This window comes from Enoplosus armatus, chromosome 17 (genome assembly GCF_043641665.1).
Source record: "Enoplosus armatus isolate fEnoArm2 chromosome 17, fEnoArm2.hap1, whole genome shotgun sequence".
NCBI classification, from domain to species: domain Eukaryota; kingdom Metazoa; phylum Chordata; class Actinopteri; order Centrarchiformes; family Enoplosidae; genus Enoplosus; species Enoplosus armatus.
The window spans coordinates 14,863,625-14,888,312 of NC_092196.1; the positions used below are offsets into that span (position 1 = coordinate 14,863,625).

Genomic DNA, 24,688 nt, shown 5'->3' on the forward strand with positions numbered 1-24,688 from the left:
GTACAATACCGAAAGAAGCGTTATAGTTGTTTATGAAAAAGGTTAAAAACCTATTTGAATTTGAATTTGAGTCAATACAGAAGAAATGTAAATAATATCCATTAATACTACGATAATTACATCAACAAATATTCTCTCTCTATATAGAACATATTTATTAGATAAGTTCTATGTACTGCTCAGTGGTATTTAGATCCTTAGGTCAAAGTTACAAATAATATCACAATGTGAAAATAATATTCCAGTTAGTCATTATACAGAAAGACCACTGCGGCAATGGCCACTTAATGCTATATTATGATGTCTTATCATTATCATTGTTATTTTTCATGTCAATACTTAAATCATGTATGTGTTAAATAAAATAATATATATGTTGTATATATATATACACACATTTATATAAAAAGCAAGAGGTTTCCATCTGAAGAAAAAAAAACAAATATATATATATATGTTTCTTTCTTCAGATGGAAACCTCTTGCTTTTTATATATACATATAAATATATATTTGTATACATATATAGTTACAAGTAGGTCCTGCTGTGTTTTTGTGCTTTACTTCACTGAGTATTTTCATTTTGGCTTCTCTTCTATTCCACTGCGTTTCAGGGGAAAATGTTATAATACTGTAATGTAATAATAATACGTAGTGATACATGATAATATAACATTTTTTAATTGGTCATTCTGCATAATGAGTACTTATAGTACTATTGATACGTAAGTGCATTATGTTGATGATACCAATGTATTTTTACTTAAGTACAACTTTTAATGCAGGACTTTTACTTGAATCTTATTTTTACGTTGTGGCATTGAAACTTCGATTGGATTTAAATGCTTTTTCCAGCACTGAACATATATGAAGTGTTCATTTGGAAAAACAGATATCTCCGTTTGTATTTATTTTCCTAAATCATGTTTTTTTTTTGTGCACTCTAGGGAATATCAATCAAACTGATGTTGGTTTACTCATTTTAAGAATGGAATTTATCTGTTTTTGCAAATGAACTCTTGAGTAATACCAATCTTACGTCTTCCTGATTTGACCCTAACCACAGGAAAAAAAACGTACAACTTGTTAAGTATGCTCAATGTTTTATTTATTTATGTGCTTAAGACATGATAAAAAAACAAACAAAGAGCTTTTAAAGAAATGATCAACATGTGATGGTCTTCTGTTGCAGCTCTCTAGTGGTACTGCCTTCCCAGGGAGGACACCACCACGGCCAGGAACTTCTGAAAAGCTGCCTGGACTTCTCCAGTGAACTGTTTACCCAGCTGAGCAGCAACCACAACGGTGAGGCAGTCAGACAGCAGCTGCAACACAACAAGCATCAGAAAACATCAACAACATGAAAGGTGGGGCGATTTTTTGGAATAATCTTTGAATATGAATAAACAATTCCAGTCTTATTTATTCCATATAACATTACTCTGAAATTGTCGGGGTCCACGTGCAGTTTCTCGGAGTGCAGCACACTCAGCTCGGCATAGGTTTCCTTGATGTTGTCCATGTTCTTCACAGCCCGGTCCAGACCGTGGAGGATAGTTTTTCCGTGAGTTGCAACCATCGGATTTGCTTTGATGGCAACGGCGTTGTAGAGGTTTCCAAAGTTTCCGAAATACCTCTGAGTCCAGGGGTAGACGACCAGACACCTGAGGAAACACGTAAAAACATGCATAACTCGCAATTGTTAAAATGTCTATGTTAATGCACAAATTACTTCTTTTATATAAAAACAAAAAAGATGTCTCACCTGGAAAGAGCTGCAGGGCCCACGACCTCATAGTCCATCTTGGAGAAGATGTCCTGGATGGTGGCGCGCTCGAAGTCTGTCCATTCGACCATTTTGCGGCTGTAGATTTGTTCCACTAGTCCTGCTTGGGTCAGTACCAGAAGCAACTTTTAAAAGAACCGTTTCACTCCTCCCAAAAATATGCAATTGGACGGAGAAGGGCAGTGGGTTGGCCAAGTACTGCTGTACGGATTTGCAAAAATGATAAGGAAAGGACAAATCTGCGCTTCTTAGATTGTGTCTGAAGCTGAGGAAACAGTTATTGCTGGTTGTGTTCGATATTAGCAACTTGTCTGCCATTATATCAGAAGGATATTGCGTATGAATTCCATGTGCAGTCAAAAGACGACCTAGGCACTCAGTACTGAAACGAATTAATGTTTAGGGATTGGATCAGATTTGGAAAATGCTTGAAATGCTTGACAAATTACATTTTTTTTTTTCATTTTAAAATACTTTTAGTCTTTTTCTCTCAGTCTTAATTTAACGAATAAAGACTATAGTATTCTGATTCAGCTCAAATGTAAATGAAATAATAGCAGATTTCTGTCTTACAATACTTTCCATCTGTATAACCACTTGTCTAATGTGAGTCTAATGTAAATAAATGGTGATGTGGTTTACTCATCCAAACCAGTGTTCGCACAAGGAAGTAATAAATCCAGTAGAGGGCGCTCCTACTCGCTAGGAAGCTCTGGCCGCTGCATAACTAGACTTGATGCAACAATCTGCTGATGATGAGGATAATGCAGGCTGCCTTACTACATTGAAACATTGTCAGCCGATTAAATCATGTTTGTAAAATCACTTCTCATAAATGTCTTTATTTGAGTTTAATTGATCCCAAACTGTATCTAGATCTACAGTTTACACCATACAAACTGACTAAAATGCAGTTCTGTAGTACCTGTCATAAGTAACTGCCATTAAGCGTCATTGTAATTATTCATAAGCTCAAAAGACATGACATGTCCTATATTTATAGCCCTATTTTGTTATAACATACCCAATTCTGAATGTTTCTGAAATGTAGCTCCACAGCAAAACATCTTGCAGTGGCACACATTCAGACATTAAACTTACTGTAGTGATGCACATTATTTCTGGGGTGTGCCCGGAACTATAACAGAGGGTGGCTTATTTTACCCCCGCGCTGTAAATAATGGTCAGATCTGGAGACAAGGGCAGATTAAAAAGAACACCAGGCTTATTTACTCAAGACTGAGCAACGAGGAGAACTGATAACATACAATACATGTGTAACAACAGAAACAGGTGTATTCATTCATTGGGACACCGGGCCGTGTACCTCGGACAGCTTCATCACCACCGACAGCCACACCATTAGGACCATGGCCAGCGCCTCGGTGTGCTCTCCAACCGGCACATTTATGTTTCTTTACAAATTGATATATATCTTATAAACATTTATTAATTACACTAATTTATTAATATTACATTAATATTAGCTATTCGCTCAACGTCATTTGTAAGTACGATTAAGGAGTGTCTTAAGTTCTTATAGCCCCTCAACAGTATTCATTAAGGCCATGATAGGTCACACTGAGCCTACTGTGGGGAGTGTGCAGGGGATTGGCTGAATGGTGAGGAGGTGAGAATTAATGACAACATCACTTTCATGAAAAGTGACAATATTAAATAAAAAATGTTGCTGGAAAAAATCCCTAAAGTAAAACAAATATTTTTATTAAATAAGAATTATAACCCCAATAAAACTCGGTTACCATGAAAGCAATAATAATCAAATAATCTATTTTTGTCAGTGTAGAAGAGAAGACACGGGCATCTGCACATTTCGTATCAATTTATTTTATTCACCAAGCCCTTCTATTTTAAAAGGGACATTGACATTGTTGTGGACGACATGCCGCATGCATGAAGTCGATGCTCCTGGATCGCTGGAGTTTAGCGGTATCTCTCGGACAGAGCCAAAGCCAGGTTCTGCAGGAACTTGTCCACAGAGACATGGACCTCTGGAGTGAATTCAGTGGGGAAGTACATGGCCGTAACCAAGATGATGTTGTGGGCCAACATCTGTGGTTGTGCAAGAAACAAATAAAAATTCAAGTCAGCAACAAGGAAAAAAATACATGAGATAAACCGTTATGACATAAATATGACATATTTTAACTTTAATATTGAAAACACACCCAGAGAAGATAGTTTACAAATATCTCGACTAACGATGACCTGATGTTATTACCATGCATTTAGTTTGATCTACAACGTGACCACTGCTGCATTCACTGAGCTTACCCTGAAGTTGGCAGGGTCCACTCTGAGCTTGAAGGCATGCAGCTCGCTGAGGCTGGACAGACCAGCAACAAGGTCATCAATCTTTCCGACGGCTTCTCCAACTGCTCCCATGATGACGGCACCATGCTTCTTCACTTGTGGGGAGTCAGGACTCAAATCAGCCCAGTGGGAAAAGTAGGTCTTGGTCTGCGGGTATACAGTCAGCATCCTGTCAGACATGGATGAAATAAAGAACATTTAATGATGAAAAAGGGAATAGCATGTAAATATTAGACAATGACAAAAAAAAAAGAGAAAAGAACAGTTTACCTGCCCAGAGCCTCAGCTCCAATCTCGGAGGACTTCGGGGACACCTTGTCCCAGAAAGACCTCACCACGGACTTGTCTTTTCCAGTGAGACTCATGGCTGCTTTTTCTTCAAGTTTTCTTAACTAAAAGAAGATATTCTCATATGAAGATGCTGGTTAACGGTCTTTTTTTATATCAACCCAAATTGCACCACACCCCAGTATCAAATCCAAACCACACCTCCGTGAAAGGAATTGCCAAACGTTTCCAAGACAGTTTTTGAGATAAAAAAAACCACTCCCTGTTCTCACATATATTTTTATGTGTCAGTTATTTTACATAGTTTCATATATAATGGATTTTAATTCGTATGCAGATATAAACATATGCTGAAATACATACAAAAAATATATTTTCAGCAAGACCAACGACAGGAGAGGTTGCACTTAATGTAAAGTGCGGACAGCCCTGCCAAATAGTTTCCACAGGTTTTAATGTGCACAAAGATATCTTGAATAGGCAAAGTTCTGGTGAAAAGAAGTGAAAAATGTCTCATAAAATAAAACCTAAACTCTGAAATAACTCAGACTCAACTTAGGCTAGTAGGCTACAAACACTTACACAAATGTAGCTTTTCAAAGGAATATTGGACAACCAAATAAATAAACAAATAAAAAACAGAACAACAAAATCAAGAAATTAATGATAATAATGAAAATAATGGTAACGTACAAACTGCTCAACAAAGAGAAACTTTTTAACAAAGTGAAAATAACCTGATATGAGGGAGGCATGCAATCATAAAGGACAGTGTTGACAAGTGCCTGTGATGGAGATTTACTTTAATATCAAATTGTTTTTCACAAGGTGTTTAGTTTGGCAGCCTTTGTAGCCAATAAACACAGTGCAGTATGTTTCAATGTATGTAATGTAATCTATGAATATTACTAACGGACGTATAAAGACGTTTTATAAAGATTTGGATTTAATTCTGGTGCATTTAGAAACATTTAGAAATTGGTGCAAAAACTTCACCTCTTGGAATATAAATGGAAAATATAATATCAAATTAAATTATCATATCTATATATTTTATGGAAATTACTTTAAGTCGCATAACAATTCATAAATTTCGTGGATATTTTCCAATTTATTCTTATCATTTTTTTTTACAGAACTGGCAAAGATCCTATCTAACTCATTATAGGTAACAGCCCAGTATTTGGTCGTCTCTAGTCCAATCAGATGCTTCCAGGGCTGAGAGGTGTGGCATTGAGTAATTAATAAAAACCTCCAAAAGACAGGCATTTGCAAAAGGCAAAATCGGAGATTTTTTGGAAAAAAGCTCGAGAAAATCTTAAAGTCGTCAACATGGTCAAGTGGACAGATGCTGAGCGCGCCGCAATCACAACCCTGTGGGGAAAGATCGATGTGGCTGAAATTGGACCCCAGGCCCTGACCAGGTGAGATACACATTTATGAAAAAGTCATTTCATATTGGCAGATTTATTTTTTTATATACTGTTCCCCATAACATTAGTAGGCCTAATTGTCATTATTAGCCTTTTCCTTGAGAAACTATTTTTATGTGTTGTAGTTTGACGTTTTTCTTTATCATGGATCGTGTTACTCCAGGCTTATGATTGTGTATCCGTGGACTCAGAGACACTTCACAACATTTGGCAACATTTCCACCAACGCCGCCATCCTCGGCAACCCTAAGGTGGCCGAACATGGTAGGACAGTGATGGGAGGTCTGGAAAGAGCTGTGAAGAACTTGGACGACATCAAGAATGTTTACGCCAAGCTGAGCGTGATGCACTCTGAGAAGCTCCATGTGGATCCTGATAACTTCAGGGTATGTTACTCACTTTGTTATGTTGCTCTGTACACCCAAATTCATGAAGGGATCCACAGTCCATTCTAGACTATCACTGATCTGTGAACTTAATGTGATCATTATCCTATTCTTCTCGTTTTAGCTTCTTGCTGAAATGATCAGTGTGTGTGTGGCTGCAAAGTTTGGACGTCAGTACTTCACCGCTGATGTCCAAGAAGCCTGGCAGAAGTTCCTGGCTGTGGTCGTCTCTGCCCTGGGCAGACAGTACCACTGAGAGTCTGGAGACGCAGTTCACATTCAAATAATGTGCTACAAGTGTTTTCAAAATGTCTTACGCACTGCCTTGGAGCTGTTGCCAAATGCACCAAATAAAACTCAAATTAAATATATCTCTTTGTGTGTGATCATTTGTAAAAGCTTTTTAGAAACAAGCTATTATCGATTTAAGTGGGCGAAAACAAAAAACAAATATCAACATATATAAAAGTTATAATGGTGAGGCCATCTGTTCAATTACAGAGTCAATACATTTTTTTTTATATAATACTTTGAGCACAGTGTGGATTAGGGGCTTTTGATCTCACCTTTAAATTCATATCATCATAATCAGTTCTGTCACTCTGAGACTAAACTCATTATCTTAATCTTAACAGCCCCGAGCCCACCATAACAATTATAGGGCTCTGATACAAGGTTAACGTTTGATGTAGAATAATCCAGGATTTTTAAAATAATTTCAATAGCTATGAATAATGGGATATCTTCAGTGATTTTACAGCCTCACATTATCAATATCTGAGAGGTAGATGAATTTAAGGTGTTTCACCATTTGACACAACTCATTAATGAGTGGGTCAGTGGTAAATTAAATTATTTGCTATGACTTATCTTTTTGAGGAAAAATACTTTTGCCCGTCATTCTGGCTTCTTTAAAATGTGCAATTTGATATAAATGGGTGCGGTCATCTGAAATGAATGATAACAGTCCATCAAAAAATACCGTATCATCATGAGGGCGACCAACTGTGGAACTGTTGCCAATACACACCGAGTGTCAGTATTAATGTTTGGTCTCTTTCATGTTGTGTTCAGGGTCTTTATTTGATGTACTTATCTTTGCGAGTCTGGAATTTAAGACTTAATTTAATTCTGCACTATTCTGGTTATAGGCCCGATAATTGCATACACAGGTTGTGTGGTGCAAGTGCATTGACTGAACACAAAAGAGTTTCTATATTAGACAGATTATTAGACTTCTGTTGACATTTAAAATGGTTAATTTCGAGATTGAAATGAGTGACTCCTGGGACCCTTGCGTTATGAAGTAATGTGGATAAGTCTGGGGCATTAATTTCTGAAATTAAATCGTTTTTAAAATCATACCTACCTACCTACCTAAATAATACCTACAGTATGCAGCCTCAAAGCTACCACAATCTGCCAAATGCGCCATCTAGCGGATATAATATAGCATTGAACATATTTATCAGAAAAAGGATGTTATTTTGGGGGGCTTTTTAAATAGAAATACTGTATAAAGAGCATCTTTTTCAGTGCAAAACTGCCAAATGCACCGATGATATGGTACGTGTAGTACAATAATAATTTGGAATTTGTTGTCGGATTTAATCTTAAAATCATATTACTGCATGTTTTGACAATCTATACTACGACTGGATATTTGGCTTTTTTTGTATTGTCTACAGGACGGTTTTTCGGTTGTAGCATTGGTTGTATAATCCATAATGAAACACTCAGTTCATAAGATAGATAGATGGATAGTTTAAATGCTAACTGGGATCGAGGAAAGCACCGACTACTGTTGAAGTAGGGGGAATCTTACAGCTGTCTTCTCTGTTCCAGCCGAACGTTTTTCAAAGTGGCACAAAACAACCGCAACAGTACATGGATGTCCGGTAGGGAGGACGTAATGGCCAGGCTTCCAAATTAAAGGCAGTTAGACTGTAATTTGTCCAGCGTCGGTGTTTGTGTATGGCAGACATTAATAAGCATCGCCTGCAACAAGCTAACGTTCACAGTTTGGTCGTAGGTAGCCCACAGCTCGCGACAGACGTTATTGTGTCGCAGCTAACGTGAAGTTAGCTAGAATGCTAACATGATGTTTAACCCATTAGCCGGGTTACCAGATGACCGAAAATCCATGTACAGTCAGTCACAAAATAGCGTGTACAAAACTGGCGATAAAACAAGCCCCATTAGCGTCATACTGGTTAGCTCTGGCAGCCGAGGGAACAAACTACTTTTTCGATACCCATTCCAAAGAGTGGCTGAATGTCCGTCATCTCTTACAGGTAGGCGTAGCATTAAGTTAGCTTTCACCAGATAATCACAGTTCATCACTTAAGTTAACGGTAACGTTAGTTGCTGTTTGTTCAGGAAAACTCGTGACTTCAAGCTTCACTTTCACATACATTTACATTTACATAGGCTAGACAAAGTAACAAAAACCTTCCAATAAAATTAAGCCCAATATATCAACCCAGCAAAATATTTAACCTCTACAATGCTTGTAATAATTAGATTATTACTGTAATCTAATTTAGGCCTCATGTCTCGGTTAATAGCAAATAGCACTTGTGTCTACTGTTCCTCTTTCTTTGCATTTGTCATTGTGATTGTTGGAACTTAGTATGACGGATGTTGATGAATTTAATGTAACTGTGATTTAGTTCCTTCAATTTAGCATTAGCTAGTGTCCTTTCACGTGTACTTGTTATTTTGTCCATACCTTTTATATAACTTTCATATAAGCTAGTTTTCATGGCAACATAGGACATCTAAGGCAGAGTTATGCTTAATATGGCAAAAATAGGTTAAAAAGACCTGCCAAACACTGGAAAACTTTGGCATTGGCAACAATGTTCACAAGTAGACTCTTATTACCAACAGAGAGAAAGATTCTTCACAACAACAAACAGTGGCTTCATACAGTAAAAGAGCATTGGTATTACATAACACCTCTCTGACACACGTTTGACATTCAGATTTTTATTTGAACGTCTTGTTTGTTTCTAATTGGCATCAATAATCGTGTGTACTGACACTATTATTTCTGTCCACAAGCAAAACAACGAAGTCCATATGCACTGAACACAACCGGGGATGGCCTTGAAGATCAGGATGGTGATTCAAGGTATTTTTTTGGTCTTTGTTTTATATATTACTGGGCTTATAATATAATATAGATTCATTATAGGGAAATTGACTGTAGAGGGACACACAACCCATTCTCAGATCTGCATGAGATACTCTCATTAGGTCCCCCCCCCCCCCCCCCCCCCCGTTGTGTTGTATCTTATTTTATTTTTTCAAAAACCTCATTGTATTTCCCAAGAGGAATTGGCCCATGTTTAATTCAACTCATGTGGTTGAGTTTGGATATGCTCGCTTATCTGAACTGGCAATAAAAACAAGCCTTTAACCTCCACTTCAGATGAGTTTATTTTTTGTTAGCTCCAGTAGTGAGAAACTGGGGCACTGATTGTTTCTATATTCTTTAAATAAACAAATTCATGTGTTGTTAAACCACTTCAGACTTTTTGACATGAATGTTTGGACAAGAAGCTGTCAATCATTGAAGATTGTAAGACTGCAAACAGGAATTGGTTATAGATACAAAAATATGATGGTGGCAGTTCTGTGTCACATCATGATTTTACAAAAGTTAAAAAAGAAAAGAAGAGGGGATGACTTGTTTATCCCCTTAGCAAAAGAGGAAACTGTATATGGATGCAGCAGATATGACAAAAGTTAAGTTGAATAATATTCAAATGAGTCCACAATCACTAAACCATGTGTGAAAATGTGTTTTGTCATTAAAGTATATTAGAATAAGGTTCATCTGTTGTTTATGGTATAAACTGGGCTGGTGGTGAGCCACATGAGAACAAATATTGATATTGAACAAATTACTCTACAAATAGACAGTATAAAGTTAATGACCAGTGTAAGAATTTCACAGATAATTTGCAGAAACAAAAATGAGCAAGTAGAAATTGAGATGACAATCTCATAGTTGAATATTTCCAGCAGTGTTTTGAACACCAGCTGCGTGAGTTTAAGTGAACCTCATCAGCTTTTCATGATGAGGGTTGAGCAGTCGGTCCTGACTGTGGCAGAAATTGTATGAAACATGAACAGAATTTGCTAACTACTTGAGCTCCTCCCTGTTTGCACATTCAAAGATGTTGACATCTGTTTCTGAGAAATACAAAAATGTCAGACAGAGAACCTTTCAGTCCTTTTGCTTTCCAACAGTGTTTAGTTTTCATCATGCTGCCGCTTTATGGATGGTAATGCTGGTCAGTCGTTGGTGGGTTGAAATGAATTTGGTCACAGGGCTGTAAGAAGCAGCTGCAAGTGTTCATTTAAAGTATTTTATCAATTCAGCTTACCTGGCGTAATCAGATAAAACTGGCTTCTTCTTTTTTTTTTGGCTCAGTTTTTCCCTACTCACTCCACTTCAAACAGGCATTTATAGTGTGTATTCCAGTTTTACAGCTTTTTAAGAATATGTGACCTTTTAGAGAGAGGATATCAACCTGTTAACAGCACAACAGAGCAGTTTGAAATCATGCAGTGACAGCTTTATGAAGACCAGTATAAAGTGGTTTGCAGTATATAAGTGGCTGGTTATGACTGCATAAACTGCAGTAGTTGCACTATATCTTTTTGAGTAATGTTAATATTTTTAGTTGCCTTTAAGACAGTTGACAATATGACAGCCGGCATTTAAGCTAATTTTCCAACATTAATGACATTAAAGCTTAGTCAGGGTGAACTGGTACTTTGCTTGAATCAACATGCAGACCAGCATTTTCACATCACAGTATCACATGTTTGTTCGGGTTGTTTTGATGTCCATTTTATGCTTTCAGCCCAACTGTGTGTTGCATTTTCCCTTTTGTTTGCTTTTTTCTTCTTTTTTATGGCCCAATTCCCATTTCAGAGAACAATCTCCACTAACTGACGAACAGTTGGTAGCAGGGTAAGACCAAATCATTCTAAACCACCTTTCCTTCGCTTAGATCACCCCTGTCTTTTTTTATCCCCTTCTTTCCTATTTTGTGTCCTTTATGGATCCCCAACCCTAATCTCAGTAAAAATCCTTGTTAATTATCAGTAGCAGATCCAGTGAATCAGTGCTTTGGTGAATTCGGGATTTTCGCCTTTTTAAAAAAAAAAAGGCCAACAGCAATCCAACAATTTAAAACTATAATTAAAGTTTTAATTCACCTTGATTATATTACCTCTAGCATGTAGACTCAGTATTACAAAACAATTGCAAACTACAATAAAGCAACTGCTACACAGTCTTGTGTTGGTGGGGTAAGTCTATAGTGTGTTTAATTTTTTTCTGGAAGTTAACGCCTTGATTTTTATCCCTTTGATTGCAGCATGAGTTACTTAAGACAAACCAGCATGAGTCTTTCACATTCTTCATTCATACAGCGACTTCACTGTTTCTGCAAGGAGGCCTCTTCCTCTTTCCTCCTCTCCAGTAGCCACACAAGCTTTTTTATTTGTACTCTCATTGTTGAATTAAATTACAGGCAGATGCATCTGATTAACGCAGCCCCTCTTATAGACAGGAATGTGAAAAATGTAAACAAACAGAGCTAATTTACACTTTCTTACTCGTCCCAGCTTTTTCTGTGCCCTCTCATCCCACCCTGCACACTTTTCTTATTGAGTCTGTTCTTCCTTCTTTAAGGTTCTCTGACATCATCCTCGCCACCATCCTGGCCACCAAATCTGATATTTGTGGAAAGAAGTTTGAACTGAAGATAGACAATGTTCGATTTGTGGGTCACCCTACTCTCCTTCAGCATCCTCCCATCATTCAAGTAAGGAACAAAATGGCTCCTACTAAAAACATGTAAAGTCATTTTTGAGTTCCAGTGAGTGTAAACAAGAGGTTATGTAGTTTTCCTTTGACCAGATAGCTATTTACCAGTGTTCAGAAACAAGAAATCGATTGTGAAGGCACAGTATAAGAACACAACAAAACAGGTGTGATGTATTGTCCAGAGAATCACTTGTGATGTGTATTTTGCAGTAGCTGTTATTATAAACTGTACTAGATACCTGTAATTGATAATATCAATTAAAAGGTGAAAAGCTCCATCTTGAATTCTATTATTAATTATTATAATATTGACATGTTTTGCCATCTGGCGTTGATGAGGTCATTTCTCATTTCACCATCACCCACTTACATTATACTGTAATGCAATACAACAACACCTAGTGTACATAACTTAAAAATCACCATAGAGCTCAATCAACACTCCTCTGACAAAGTCTCAACAAAAAGGGAACATTTCAGGTTTGGTAAAGGTTGATTTATTGCATGTTGCATAACATTGTGCTTGTTGTTACATTTTTCAATTTGTGAATTATACTGCTTTTTATATTATATAAGTCTTGATGTATCGTATATAAATCTACAAATAGATTTAAATTTTTTTGTTAACACGTTTATTTTATGCAACTTATGAATAAAATGTTTGTCTTTGTGTGCAGGTTTCTAAGACAGATCCTTCACCTAAGAGAGAAATGCCTACAATGATCTTGTTTAACGTGGTGTTTGCACTAAGGGTATGAAAAGACTTATAATTTGGATTTGAAATTTGAATTGTTTTGCTTTTGCAGTTGAAATAATTTCTGTATAAATGGTAATATTAATATTACAAATTAACTTCTTTATATCTTTATTTTAAATGATGGCACAATTAAGTCGGATGACTGTGGGTGGGACACATAGATTTTGTGTTCTGTTAATCTGTGTGTTCTGTGAATGGGAGGGGTGTGTGTGAGTGATAATATTCCAGCATACTCTATCTGTGAGAGCACGGGAACTCAGGGGGAGGAGGGGACAATTTAGTATACTTAATCATGCTGCCCAACAAGGCACAGCCTGTTCCTGCCCATGCTGAGTCACTGTACCCAGTAAACCCCAGTACAGCTGAGATGGGGAGAGAAGTGCTCAGTCATGTTTTGTCAATGATATCTGCCCAGCAACTGTGGTAATTGTACCCTGTAAATTTCCATAAGAATAACAGTCCCATTTGGTTATTTTAATATGGCAGGGTATATTACCAATGGAAGTAATTTTTGTGTTTTTAATAATTCATTATACAAGGTTTAACCATTCAATTTAACATTTCTTCTTAATTCACAATACAAATGTGTACACCAGTAGATGATTTTATATTATGATATGTATATGTTCTTTCATATAGTTTTGTTTGTTGTTTTATTTTATATTCTGCAAGAATATTAGGGCATCTGATCTACTTTGCAATGCCTAAGAGATTATGTCATTTTATATATTTACATACCTGAGGAGTACAGAACATCAGAAACACCTCTCAGTATAATGAAATACAACACCACCTGAAGTACCACAGAGTAGAGGCATAATAATAATAATCAATAATATGATCAATAAAAACAGAACAATAAGCATTACAGTGATAGGATTTATTACAGGGTAACTGAATTGGATTGCATCACAAGTGATGATTGTACAGGTGAAGCTAACAAACTGCTAAGTCTGGCAATTGACAATGGTTGAATATTTTAAATGCTATAACATAATAATGACAAGCATTCTGTATTAAATGTTGTATTAAATGAAGTGTTGTATTCATTTTTAAGTGTGTTACATGCTAAGATCTTTACCTCACATAAAGGTGCTCTAAAGTCATTTACATATTAAAGGCTGGTAATGTTTGACACAAATGTTAACTGAGCAACAAATTAAAGCACTGATGTTGTAAATGCAGTGTAATAGGTCATCACTGAGTTTTACAAACATGTTTCTGTCAAAATGACACTGTTTAAAAAAGTGGCTCCCTCTCATCTTTGGCCTCTACAGGCGAATGCTGACCCGTCCGTCATCAGCTGCATGCACAACTTGTCACGCCGCATCGCGATCGCTCTGCAGCATGAAGAGCGGCGCTGCCAGTACCTGACCAGAGAGGCCAAACTGATGCTGGCCGTCCAAGATGAGATTACCACGATGACTGAGAGTGAGATGCACACTTCTCTCACCTCACAATTTACTGCTCTATGTCAGTCAATCTATAGAGTTTCATAGAAATCCTTCTACATAATGGCATATTTATTATTGAACAGTGTAGCTTGTCAATATACTAACATTGAGATGATGTGTAGTAGCTGAGATTTGAAAGGTTTGACTGTGTTGTCTGTTTTTTTCCAATCTAAGCGGATGGAAGCCCCCAGTCCCCATTTAGACAAATTCTTCCTAAATGTAAGCTGGCCAGGGACCTGAAGGAGGCTTACGACAGGTATGTAATTAAACACATTGTTATTTTTGTTTTGTTATTTCTCCCTTATTCTCACCATGCAGAATGTATGTAATTGCTCATATAGCTGACTCTAATATTGATGTTTTTGCAGCCTTTGTACAACTGGTGTGGTGCGACTACATATTAACAACTGGCTCGAGGTGAGCTTCTGTTTACCACACAAGATCCACAGGATTGGCGGCAACTATATCCCCCCAGAGGCATTAGAGCGGAGTCTTAAGGCCATAAGGTGTGTTTTTACTTTTTTTTGGTTTGTCTTGTACTTTAATATAACATTTTATTTGAGAAGAGTAACTTGTTTACAGTAAATCACACAGGGCAGACACCAGCATCTACACTGCTCTATGTGGGTTGAAACTTTTAAAATTAGACTTCTGGCAACACCCCTTTCAGCAGTGACAACTGTGACACTAAAAAAATGGCCTATCACAACTAACCACAGATACTCTGCCCCCTTCTCAAAGCATAAACACAAATAGGGAGTGTTATCACAAGTGTTATTACAGATAAAGACTTTTTCTATGCAAAATTTAAACTGATATTAAGATATTACATATAAACTGCCATACTTTACTATGTATACATTTTAAATCTTTATTATTAGTTTTTAATATAGTCTCCTTCTTTTCTGCCTACAAATGCCACATCTCTTGGGGATAGAAGACACATTTGACCACCTCCTATTTACTCTCATTTTTATATTGTTCCTTTATACTCTACTTAATTCCTCTAGAATATCCTAGAATCGACCTGGCTGAGGAAAAAGAAAATTAAGAAGTGAGGAACTCATGACCCTAACACACACACACACTTACATTTAGTCAGCCAGCCTGCATAGACCTATACTAGTAGCACATGATTGTTATAGTCTTTAATCTGTGTTGTTAGATGTATTGTTGATTTACAGGTCGACTTGCTTAACAAGAAGTCTGAGATCCTCAAAAGTGCCAGTCCAGTCCCCGCCAGTTTGTTATGTCAAAGGAGTCTGTTTAACAGCTGATTAAGGACTGTCTATTTTGTGAGCTTCAGTATTGACTCACTATTTAAAGCATCCAAATACCATGTAGTTTTCTGTGGGCCATACTGCCACCTATTGTTACTTCAGCATACTTACATCAGAGTTGTGATCAACTTCTACCTCTCCTTTTATTTCTGACCTTTTAAGCTGACAAATTATGCAAAGGTGAAATTAGTGCAGGTGCATTTAAGCCATGAAATTGTAACAGCTGTGGGGAAAGATGATTTAATTTTTAATTAATCAGAGTGGTCAGTTTGTGTTCTCAGATACACATAGTTGTTCTGTACATGGACACATGTACAGGCTGTTTTAGTGCACAGACTGGTACTAAAGCTGATTCCTTCTGGCTTCTCTTGATCTCTAAAGAGGAGGTCTGTTGATTCAGAAGCTGTATCACGTGCTGTTTGATCTTCCAGACCCTATCATGCCCTGCTGCTGCTGGAAAGTGAGAAGGCTCTGCTAAACCAGCTTCCTCTGGACTGCTCACCTGCGATGGTGCGCCTCATCAAAACCTGCTCAGCAGTGAAAAACCTGCAGCAGCTTGCACAGGATGCTGACCTGGCCTTACTTCAGGTGCAGGACAGTTACTTTATAACACCAGATGTCATTCTCTGATCTCAAAAGGCTTTTATCTTAAAATTTGAAGCATTGAATTATATATTATATTATATCATATAATATTGGGGAAATCAAAGACCATGATCCATTTAGCTGTATGTAGCAATATATTGTATGACTGAAAAGTGAAAGTTGTTTACCCAGAGGTTACTGTGTTGATGGTGTCTTACTGCCATCTAGTGGACAATGTGTGTACATTCAAGAGACTACACAACTCGGAGGAGCACAAGAAGTTCTTATATCTTCCTTCTACAGATGGTTTTCAGTTGCAAAGCACTTTGTTATTTAGTGTTATATCACATTATTTACAAATAATTTTCTCTCTTAGATCTTTCAAATTGCTGCTCACTTGGTTTATTGGGGCAAAGCGATCATCATCTACCCATTGTGTGAGAACAATGTCTACATGCTGTCTCCTCATGCCAACATCTGCCTGTGAGTGTTCATGATGATTGCGGCTAATGAGCCATAATATTGCTGAGCACCCATCCATGCCATTGCCTGGCTTATGATATTGCCATACATAGGTCTCAAAAACACAGTTTTATTGTTATTACATTCAGATTTCCAAGGCCTGTACTTTGGCATTGGCAGCACTTGTCATAGCCTTTCCTTTACAACATTGTGAAAAAATAATTTTTAAAAGCTGAGTTAATGGAAAAACTCTCTGTTGTTGAATAATGTGTGCCATCTGTCTCTGGATAGATACTCACCATTGGCTGAGCAGTTTTCCCAGCAGTTTCCTGGTCATGATCTGCCCTCCATGTTAGCCAAGTTCTCACTACCTGTCTCACTGGCCGAGTTCAGAAACCCCCTGGAAGCTCCTGCACAGGAGGTAGGACTATTGTACAAGTACAAATACACAGAAAATAACCTTACCCCTCCACACTGGAACACATATGCACATACACTACACATACATGTACCTTAAGCCAGCCAGTAATCATTATCACCCTAAATGTTTTTTTGCAGAAAAACTATATAGAACATGAAATAAATAATAGAAATATTAAGTATGAAAAAGGTCAGACAATTCCCCTGGTTTTAAATGCAAGTCCACTTTCTTATGGTTTTTTTTTCCTATATTGGTGAACATATGTCAGAGTTTTCTTCTAAAACACTGAACACACTGAAGTGAACTTACTTTGACACAACTGTAATTGTGAAAAGAATGCTTCTAGTTTTGAAGAAATATTAAAAAAAAAGTTTTAGATTAAAGGATAATTGACTGACATTATGAACAAGACATTTTGTACAAATTCAAAGCAAACAAAAGTGAAATTACAGTTTCCTGGTAAATACCTAGTATATATAGATACTGTATTGTAAGAGTGGAACCTTTTGGTCTCCTCAGACCCACCTTGTTTTGGCAGAGCTGCTTGAGCATCGGTGATGAATTATAAATGGCAAAGGAGCATCAGCCAGCGTCTGCAGCCTGTATTTTTCATGAGAACAGGCTCTATTTTGAGCTTGTTTGTTACCCACGGCTGATTTAAAAATTTTGACCTGGTTCAGGTCATGAGCGTGTTGAGCTTTTCTTGTTAAATGTTTATCCTGTGCTCAGCTTTGATGCAGTTTGCTGCTCTGCTCCTGACCAGGCCCAGCTGATCCAGATGGTGGTGTGGATGCTTCAGCGCCGCCTTCTGATCCAGCTGCACACTTATGTCTGCCTGTTGGTACCGCCCAGTGAGGATGAGCCCGGGTTGAGGGATGAAGACCCTCCACTGGCTGCCCGAGTAGGAGGCCGCAGTCTCAGCACCCCCAGCGCTCTCAGCTTTGGTTCTCCAAGTATGTCGTGTCACCTCTCTCCTCTGCCAAACTCTTAGAGGTATAACAGGGTAATAGATAATCTATGATCATCTGTCTGCTTCCTTTGTGTATAGCCAGCAGTGATGACATGACCCTCACCAGTCCCAGTATGGACAACTCCAGTGCAGAGCTACTGCCTGGTGGGGACTCTCCGCTCAACAAGAGGATGACAGAGACGCTTCTTGCCAGCCTGTCAGAGCACGAGAGGCAGGTTATTCTCAACATCCCTGCTGCCCAAAATCCTGAGGATCTACGGATGTTTGCCAGGTAATTACGCCTGCCTATAACAGAAACCCAGTGCATATTCTGTGCTTTTTTGTTAGTCTTAGCTCCATTAGTCTCTACTTTTAGTCATATTAAAGGCCCCTTTAATCTGGCGAATTCGGGCTGTCTGAGTTGAAAGTTGACAATCGTGAGAGAAGCGTGGTAAAATCTTAACTCACAATGTGACTGCCACTACGACCCTCGTCCACATTCCAACCAATCAGAATACATTAGCCAGCGCAAACCAAAACGATGGAGACAAAACAAAAAACAAGCCTGTGGGACTCTGGCAGAGAACTATGACCAAAGCTCTCATATGCTGTTTTCTATTTACATCATGGTGCTACAGTTTACCACACATTCATTACACAAGCCTCAAATTGATATTGTACAGTCTGACACAAATTGCAACCACAATTTTATTGTACCCGTCTCGCACAGCGTGACTTGCAATAAACTTACACGGTTGCTGTTGTCACACAGTCTAAAGGCGCCTTAACAGCTGGGATAAGTTTAAGTGACTCATGATGTTATGAATCGCCGTTAATGCTTTGTCTCTTAGGCAATAAGAAGATATTTGTGCATGGGTTTGGAAAATAATGTTAAGTTAATTGCATTCACAGAATACTGGGAAATTTAATTGGAAATATTGTCTGGAGAGTCAAGACCCTTTGCAGCTGTTAGTTGTGCGCATATTGAAAATAGAAATTGTTGGGAAAGCTTACCAATCTGGTAATCTGTGTTGTGTGATACCAACTGCACATTAGTGAAAAATGTCATCAGAGCTGCAAAAGTCCTACCTCATGGTTGATTTTCACAGCTAATGATTCAGTAAAACCCCTTTTTCTGCATGTTATGTTGACTGCTTCCAGGCTACTTCACTATTTCCGGGGACATCACCACCTGGAAGAGATTATGTACAATGAGAACATGAGGCGCTCGCAGCTCAAGACGCTGTTTGACAAGTTCCGCAATGTCCTTGTGGTTACCAACCATGAGGATCCCATTATTTCAATCTTTCAGTCACCCATGGAGTAGTGGCACAGAGACGGTATCAGCTCTCACCAACAGGAAAAGATGTCAGTTTGAGAGCACTTAATAGCCTGCTGTGCTCACTGCTAAGTGCTATTGCTCAACAGTGTTGTTTTAAAATCAACTGACACAATGATTGCATTACTGTGTGCAGATTTACAAAATGTAGAAAGTGTTTTCCCTTTATGAGCCAATGTTTGTTTACAATATTAAATTATTTTGTACATACCAGAAATGACTCAAGTGTTTACTCTGAATATTGGAAATATTGGTGTTGTGTGGGTTTAACTTCATCTTCCCCTGTCCCAGATGTGTTAGATCATCTGCTCTGACCACAGAGGGGCACACTGAGTAATGATCATTCCAGACCTCAGCTACCTCTCCTCAGGAATCCCAGAGGTGGGGTGAGAAAGACAGCAAGAAAGGGAAGACTCTAAACATCAGACAGGCTGTTTTTGATTTGAGGGAAGCAGAGTGTTCCAAACATCTGTGAAATCACTGAGGAGATAATTTCTCAAGTATGAATGTTTATTAGAAAACACATATGGAAGACCTAAACAAAACAGTAAGTAAAGGTATGTTTCAGAACTGATTTTTGTTTATAGGCACTGATAAATTGAGTCTTACTCTAGCTGACTTAATCATGATTTCCAGTACAACTGTGCCTCAGTACATTAAATACACTGTGTCAAAATAAGCATCTTACAAAATGGATGAGAAACATTTTGTATAATCTATGCAATTACAATTAAGACTTTCAACCAGTCATGGAGATTATTTTACCATCTTGACTTTCTATGAACTATAAAATTATACAAATATATTGGAATTATTTCAAAAAGTCTTAATTTCTTATGTGTAAGACGTAGTCTATCAAAGCAAAGCAAGCACAGTTTTTATACTGTCTAAATGGTGAAGTTCAAAGGAAACAGATGGCAAAGTAGTTTAAGGAATATTCCTTTTGACAATGTGCTGTCCTGTGTCAGACTGCACATCTGAGGGACCTAAATCGTTCATTACATTTCCAGACAGAGACTGTCTTTCTGCCTCTTTATTCACTACGCTAACACAGGGATGCCCACGAAGATAAAAACGCCACGGCTTCTTGGCCCATTCCCCATGGGACTCAATTCCAATGCGTGGTGCTGATACTATACCGTGGGGTACTGCTGGATTTGTGTTGGGGTTGGGGTCCCTCTCCAGCCACACCTCTGGGTCTGAGGCTAGGTCTCGACGGTCAAAACAGCGTGGTATATCTAGAGCCTGGCACAGCTTCGAAGGCCCATTACAGAGCTCTTTGTCCTTCAGTTGTCGGGCTCCCTCTTTGCGCCTGGCTGCCCTCAGCTGCCTCATGACGGGCTGACCCTGCAGGGGCTCAAGGGAGCGCAGCAGCACGGCAGCACCCTCCCCTGTGGAAAACGGCACACAATATGCATCAATCAGCAAGGCTCCACTCTGTCTCCTTCCTTTTGCCCTTTACCCACTGGAAATAGAAAACACCACTGCATAGATTTTATGTCATAATGATTATAAACACTAGGAGGAGGGCACATTAAAGGCTTTATGATATTTTTTTCTGTTAGCACGAATCAGTAGGCAAAATGGCACCTTTGGTGGGTAATGTTTTTACCTTCACTAGATACGTTCATACAGAGGTAGATGCCATAGATTGGATACACATAGATTGTGCCAGGCTTCATGAACATGGCGGTGTTCCTCTCAGTGCGTTTGCCTCCTGCTGAGTGTGAGGCTTTATCCTCCCCTCCAAGGTAGGCTTCAGTTTCAACTATTCTCCCTCGCAGCTCAGTACCATCTGCACACCTGCGGACCAACACCTGCAGGGACAAGGAACAAGACAGACACTGTGCTTTATTATGATTAGACAATTCATTGAGTAGTCAATCAACAGAAGATTAATTGGCAACATTTCTGATTGTCGATAAAGCCAAAATGGCTGGTTCAAGCTTGTCAAATGTGAATATTTTGTGAGTGTTTTTTGCTTGTTTTTTAACCTCTGACAGTGAACTGAATATCTTTTGATCATGGTCCCACAAAACCAGACATCTGAAGACGTGACCATGGGCTCTGGGAACTTGAACTTGCATATTTCACTATTTGCTAACACATTATAGACCAAACAATTAATCGATTAATAGTGAAAATAATCTTTAGTTGCAGCCTTACATTTAAGGGGAGTGGTATGGATGCAGGTTAGACCATGTAGATTGAAGTGAGATTGTAGCTGAGTGTAATTAACTCAAATACCAGAGCTGACAGGTCACTTAATGAAGCTCCTGCATGAAATACAAAGTAACCAGAGAGGTGGCAACATTTTTAGATAAGACTCTTGTCTCAGGTCCCTGTAGCTTTGACAGATTAAAGTGTTGACTGTCTGAACAAAAGATGTCAATCGCCGTTCTGTATCAGTTTACGAGCAGCCTTAAAAAAACTCCTTATCGTTTGAATGCACATGGACTTTTTAAAACGTTTAAACTGTACTGACACAAACTTTATTACTCGCATATATCATACAGAGCATTAATGGCTTTCAGAAATCAACTTTACAACATAAACTGGTGTAAAATTAAGGCAGCATAAACGTTACCTTGCCGAGAAATGCTTTAGACAAACTGATGCAAGATTGGTTGAAAAAATCCTCTCCGAGTCTGAGCTGCAGGTCATTCTTGGTGAAATAATGGCTTCGCTCGGTCTCAGCACTTTGAGCATTTTCATACTGAGTGGGCTTCTTCGTCCTGGCAGGTGAAACGTTTAGTTTAAAACCCGTCCGCTTTTTATGTTTATTGACTGCTTGTTCAGGTGCTGCTGCTGCTGCTGCTACTGTCAATGCTAGCATCTTTCTTTTTCTCCCTGCCATAATGTTACCGCGGAACACTTCGGGCTAAAAAATGAAAACACCTTTACGACACTGTCATTGTGTCTTTTATAATGTCAGCAACTCTTTTATATACATTTTAAAAGATTTACTTCATAATTTACTTGAGTGTTATAGAAGAGTTATGCTAGTACTAACATACAGGAAGTAAATGTTGTTTTGTATCTCTTAAAGGGACCGCGCATCCTTTCAGGCTGACGGACATTAAATCAGTGTTTGATTATTGGGAATGTTTCCATTCAGTGTTTCCTGTTTAGGGAGTCTATCCGGGACGTGAGGAAAAAGGTCCATCTTGTGTTTTTGTCTCAAACATGACTTTGCAGTCCAAAGTTGTCTGCTTGCTACACATAACAACCACATTTGCTGATAGGTAAAACCCTCCCTGAGAGTGCCCTTTTCCCGCTGCTGTCTTATCTTTTCAGCCTCATTTGAAAACAGTCCGCTCTAATAACAGGTTATAAATAGAGCTGGTGTGCTCATGCCTGCCTGTGCCCAGGAAGTGGATGGCGCCAGTTTGGCCCCAGGCACTGTGGGTCCATGTGGCTTTCTGGAAGACTAACAGTGTGTGACATGGTGCCATGCCACAGACTACAACTTTATCAGGAAAGTAGGCTACAAGTTTGCCGTGCTGTTGTCTGGAAGCACTGTGCTGATCCTAAAGCTCATGAATGCATGCATTGACAGATATAGGAATGGATTGACCGATAGATATATGGGTAAATTCATATAGGGTGAATGAATAGATATTTGGAATAGTTGATGATTGCATTGTATGTTGTGTTTAAAATAGATTTCTTGTGTCATTGAAATTGAAGGAAATACTACGTTTTTGAGATGTATTGTATCAGATGACAGACAACAAACCTTAGTTAAGGTTAAAAATCATTTTGCAATTATTTTCACATACTTCTTAATTGTGCTTTGTGTTCATTAACATGTTTAGCTGCACGTTTTTTTTAGCTGCAGCTCACTCTGGTTCTACACGGCTTCTTCAAGTTCATCATCCTGCGGAAGGTACTCCTTTCCATTCATTTTGAGCTGCATTTGTGGCTTTTCAGCAGGAGATTGACCCTCTCAATCTCTGCAGTTTGTGCACACTGGGTCTGCTGGGAGATGGCTTTGTTCCCCACATTGCAGAAAACAAACTTCAGGGCTTCTTCATTAATACTGTCAGTTTCTACTGCAGCTTTATACAGCCAGGGTATTTTCTTGGTTCTGATATTCAGCAGCCTTGTTCTTCTGCCTGCTGGACTCAACTTTGACAGTTTTCTTCTGCAGATCCTCCTGAGCTTTCTTCAGCTGCAGCATGAGCTCTGATACATTACTGTATTTAGTCTGGAAAGCCTTTGTGCTCTAACATTAGCATTGATGATTAAATTAAATTACATTATCTTACATTACATTGCATGTCATAATCGATGCCAAATACTCAATACTTTTGTACAAACAGACAAACTATGATTACAAAAGAGGCACAGACTATAGCAAGCCTTATGTGCATTAGTGCCAGAGAGTTGTTCATTCCACTCTTAATTGAAGTGTATTTTAATCAAATTGGTTTTATTACATTTACTTTGCACCAGAAATTAGTTACACCTTCTCAAACCTCTAAAGAGTTTCAGAACAAATAAAAAAGCTTTCTCATTTCCACATTTCATAACAAACATTTAATAAAATATTGTGCAAATTATTTGTATAATGCTTTGCTAATAAAGTATAAATTTGATATTTGATGTCCTCAGTCTTTTATTCATTCATTGAATTTGAAAGATTCAGATCTTTGGAGAGGTGCCAGAAAGTGCAGCATGCTCATGAAAATAAATAAAAAAATCATAAATATTCCCACTTCAAATATTTTCATGGCTAGTTATTGGATCATTGGTAATAGAGAATAATAAATATAGTGTATAATATTAGATATTGATTTGAGAGAAAATGTCAAAATTCTCAAACAGTAGAGTTATTGCTTATTCACAAATAGTAAGTGACATTATGCTACTGCAGGATCAGAGCAGTTGTATTTCTAATGGAACAATGTTGTGCAGTACTTATGGACATAAAGACCTGGACTGATTTATTGAGCCAGGATATGATGCAGACAGAAATCTGCTGAGCATGCTCAGTAGAGTCCTGGCATGGGTTGTTGACTTTGTCGCGGCTGGTGGACCGGTGAAGGCCATTGTTTGCTTTGACTGTGTTTCCACTGCCTGTCAGCAGTGATGGTGAGGTCTGGGCCGGGCAGCTTTCATTGTAGCTGCCTCTGATAATCTTAGCAGCCTCAGCTTGGCTGTAGCGTTGCATTCTGGATCACTTTCAACTCCAGCAGCCATCACAGTGATAGTGACGCTGAGCAGAGACGCCAGAGACTCATCTGTGTGTGCAGATGGACAAGCAGAATGCAGGCAGACTGAAAATATCTTACTACACCATGAGTCAGAGAATCCTATAATATCCTCTCGGCATGCAGTGTTTAGAGAGGAAGAAACTCT

The 24,688-nt window shown here is 38.3% G+C and overlaps 5 protein-coding genes across 7 annotated transcripts; 2 read left to right on the forward strand and 3 right to left on the reverse strand.

Moving 5' to 3' along the window:
- Nucleotides 1-1,090: 1,090 nt before the first annotated feature.
- Nucleotides 1,091-1,867, reverse strand: LOC139300811 (hemoglobin subunit beta-2-like). The gene is made up of 3 exons (XM_070924002.1): nt 1,765-1,867; nt 1,441-1,663; nt 1,091-1,324 (listed from the first exon to the last, which is right to left on the reverse strand). Exons 1-3 carry the CDS (start codon nt 1,854-1,856, stop codon nt 1,196-1,198), a joined length of 444 nt encoding a protein of 147 aa, XP_070780103.1. The 5' UTR covers nt 1,857-1,867; the 3' UTR covers nt 1,091-1,195.
- Nucleotides 1,868-3,617: 1,750 nt separating this feature from the next.
- On the reverse strand, nt 3,618-4,545 carry LOC139300762 (hemoglobin subunit alpha-A). The gene is made up of 3 exons (XM_070923942.1): nt 4,390-4,545; nt 4,081-4,288; nt 3,618-3,858 (listed from the first exon to the last, which is right to left on the reverse strand). Exons 1-3 carry the CDS (start codon nt 4,482-4,484, stop codon nt 3,730-3,732), a joined length of 432 nt encoding a protein of 143 aa, XP_070780043.1. The 5' UTR covers nt 4,485-4,545; the 3' UTR covers nt 3,618-3,729.
- A 1,125-nt stretch (nt 4,546-5,670) lies between these two features.
- On the forward strand, nt 5,671-6,597 carry LOC139300206 (hemoglobin subunit beta-A). Its single transcript, XM_070923222.1, has 3 exons — nt 5,671-5,831; nt 6,004-6,226; nt 6,351-6,597. Exons 1-3 carry the CDS (start codon nt 5,740-5,742, stop codon nt 6,480-6,482), a joined length of 447 nt encoding a protein of 148 aa, XP_070779323.1. The 5' UTR covers nt 5,671-5,739; the 3' UTR covers nt 6,483-6,597.
- A 1,563-nt stretch (nt 6,598-8,160) lies between these two features.
- nprl3 (NPR3-like, GATOR1 complex subunit) lies at nt 8,161-19,525 on the forward strand. Of its 3 annotated transcripts, XM_070923217.1 has the most exons (14): nt 8,161-8,520; nt 9,293-9,362; nt 11,178-11,216; nt 11,943-12,075; nt 12,755-12,829; nt 14,112-14,265; nt 14,463-14,544; nt 14,657-14,794; nt 16,000-16,156; nt 16,530-16,636; nt 16,907-17,036; nt 17,800-17,989; nt 18,085-18,277; nt 19,147-19,525. In XM_070923217.1, exons 1-14 carry the CDS (start codon nt 8,325-8,327, stop codon nt 19,310-19,312), a joined length of 1,830 nt encoding a protein of 609 aa, XP_070779318.1. In that variant the 5' UTR covers nt 8,161-8,324; the 3' UTR covers nt 19,313-19,525. The 3 variants fall into 3 exon arrangements, with proteins under 3 accessions (XP_070779318.1, XP_070779319.1, XP_070779320.1); XM_070923218.1 differs by lacking the exon at nt 11,178-11,216; XM_070923219.1 differs by lacking the exons at nt 11,178-11,216; nt 12,755-12,829.
- Nucleotides 19,526-19,825: 300 nt separating this feature from the next.
- mpg (N-methylpurine DNA glycosylase) lies at nt 19,826-22,256 on the reverse strand. Its single transcript, XM_070923723.1, has 3 exons — nt 21,912-22,256; nt 20,937-21,141; nt 19,826-20,715 (listed from the first exon to the last, which is right to left on the reverse strand). The coding sequence occupies exons 1-3, from the start codon at nt 22,179-22,181 to the stop codon at nt 20,252-20,254; spliced, it is 939 nt and encodes a 312-aa protein (XP_070779824.1). The 5' UTR covers nt 22,182-22,256; the 3' UTR covers nt 19,826-20,251.
- Nucleotides 22,257-24,688: the final 2,432 nt, after the last annotated feature.

What these genes read in the sequence shown, in the direction of transcription:
- LOC139300811 (XM_070924002.1), bottom strand. Translation starts at nt 1,856, where the DNA reads ATGGTCGAATGGACAGACTTCGAGCGCGCCACCATCCAGGACATCTTC. An exon ending in GGCCCTGCAGCTCTTTCCAG is followed by an intron (nt 1,664 to 1,764) that starts GTGAGACATCTT and finishes GTGTTTCCTCAG; the next exon opens with GTGTCTGGTCGTCTACCCCT. An exon ending in TGGACCCCGACAATTTCAGA is followed by an intron (nt 1,325 to 1,440) that starts GTAATGTTATAT and finishes GTTGTGTTGCAG; the next exon opens with CTGCTGTCTGACTGCCTCAC.
- LOC139300762 (XM_070923942.1), bottom strand. Translation starts at nt 4,484, where the DNA reads ATGAGTCTCACTGGAAAAGACAAGTCCGTGGTGAGGTCTTTCTGGGAC. An exon ending in GGAGCTGAGGCTCTGGGCAG is followed by an intron (nt 4,289 to 4,389) that starts GTAAACTGTTCT and finishes CATGTCTGACAG; the next exon opens with GATGCTGACTGTATACCCGC. An exon ending in TGGACCCTGCCAACTTCAGG is followed by an intron (nt 3,859 to 4,080) that starts GTAAGCTCAGTG and finishes GCACAACCACAG; the next exon opens with ATGTTGGCCCACAACATCAT.
- LOC139300206 (XM_070923222.1), top strand. Translation starts at nt 5,740, where the DNA reads ATGGTCAAGTGGACAGATGCTGAGCGCGCCGCAATCACAACCCTGTGG. An exon ending in GGACCCCAGGCCCTGACCAG is followed by an intron (nt 5,832 to 6,003) that starts GTGAGATACACA and finishes GTGTTACTCCAG; the next exon opens with GCTTATGATTGTGTATCCGT. An exon ending in TGGATCCTGATAACTTCAGG is followed by an intron (nt 6,227 to 6,350) that starts GTATGTTACTCA and finishes TTCTCGTTTTAG; the next exon opens with CTTCTTGCTGAAATGATCAG.
- nprl3 (XM_070923217.1), top strand. Translation starts at nt 8,325, where the DNA reads ATGATGTTTAACCCATTAGCCGGGTTACCAGATGACCGAAAATCCATG. An exon ending in CTGACCTGGCCTTACTTCAG is followed by an intron (nt 16,157 to 16,529) that starts GTGCAGGACAGT and finishes TTTCTCTCTTAG; the next exon opens with ATCTTTCAAATTGCTGCTCA. An exon ending in TGGAAGCTCCTGCACAGGAG is followed by an intron (nt 17,037 to 17,799) that starts GTAGGACTATTG and finishes GCTCCTGACCAG; the next exon opens with GCCCAGCTGATCCAGATGGT.
- mpg (XM_070923723.1), bottom strand. Translation starts at nt 22,181, where the DNA reads ATGGCAGGGAGAAAAAGAAAGATGCTAGCATTGACAGTAGCAGCAGCA. An exon ending in CTAAAGCATTTCTCGGCAAG is followed by an intron (nt 21,142 to 21,911) that starts GTAACGTTTATG and finishes TTGTCCCTGCAG; the next exon opens with GTGTTGGTCCGCAGGTGTGC. An exon ending in TATGAACGTATCTAGTGAAG is followed by an intron (nt 20,716 to 20,936) that starts GTAAAAACATTA and finishes CGTTTTCCACAG; the next exon opens with GGGAGGGTGCTGCCGTGCTG.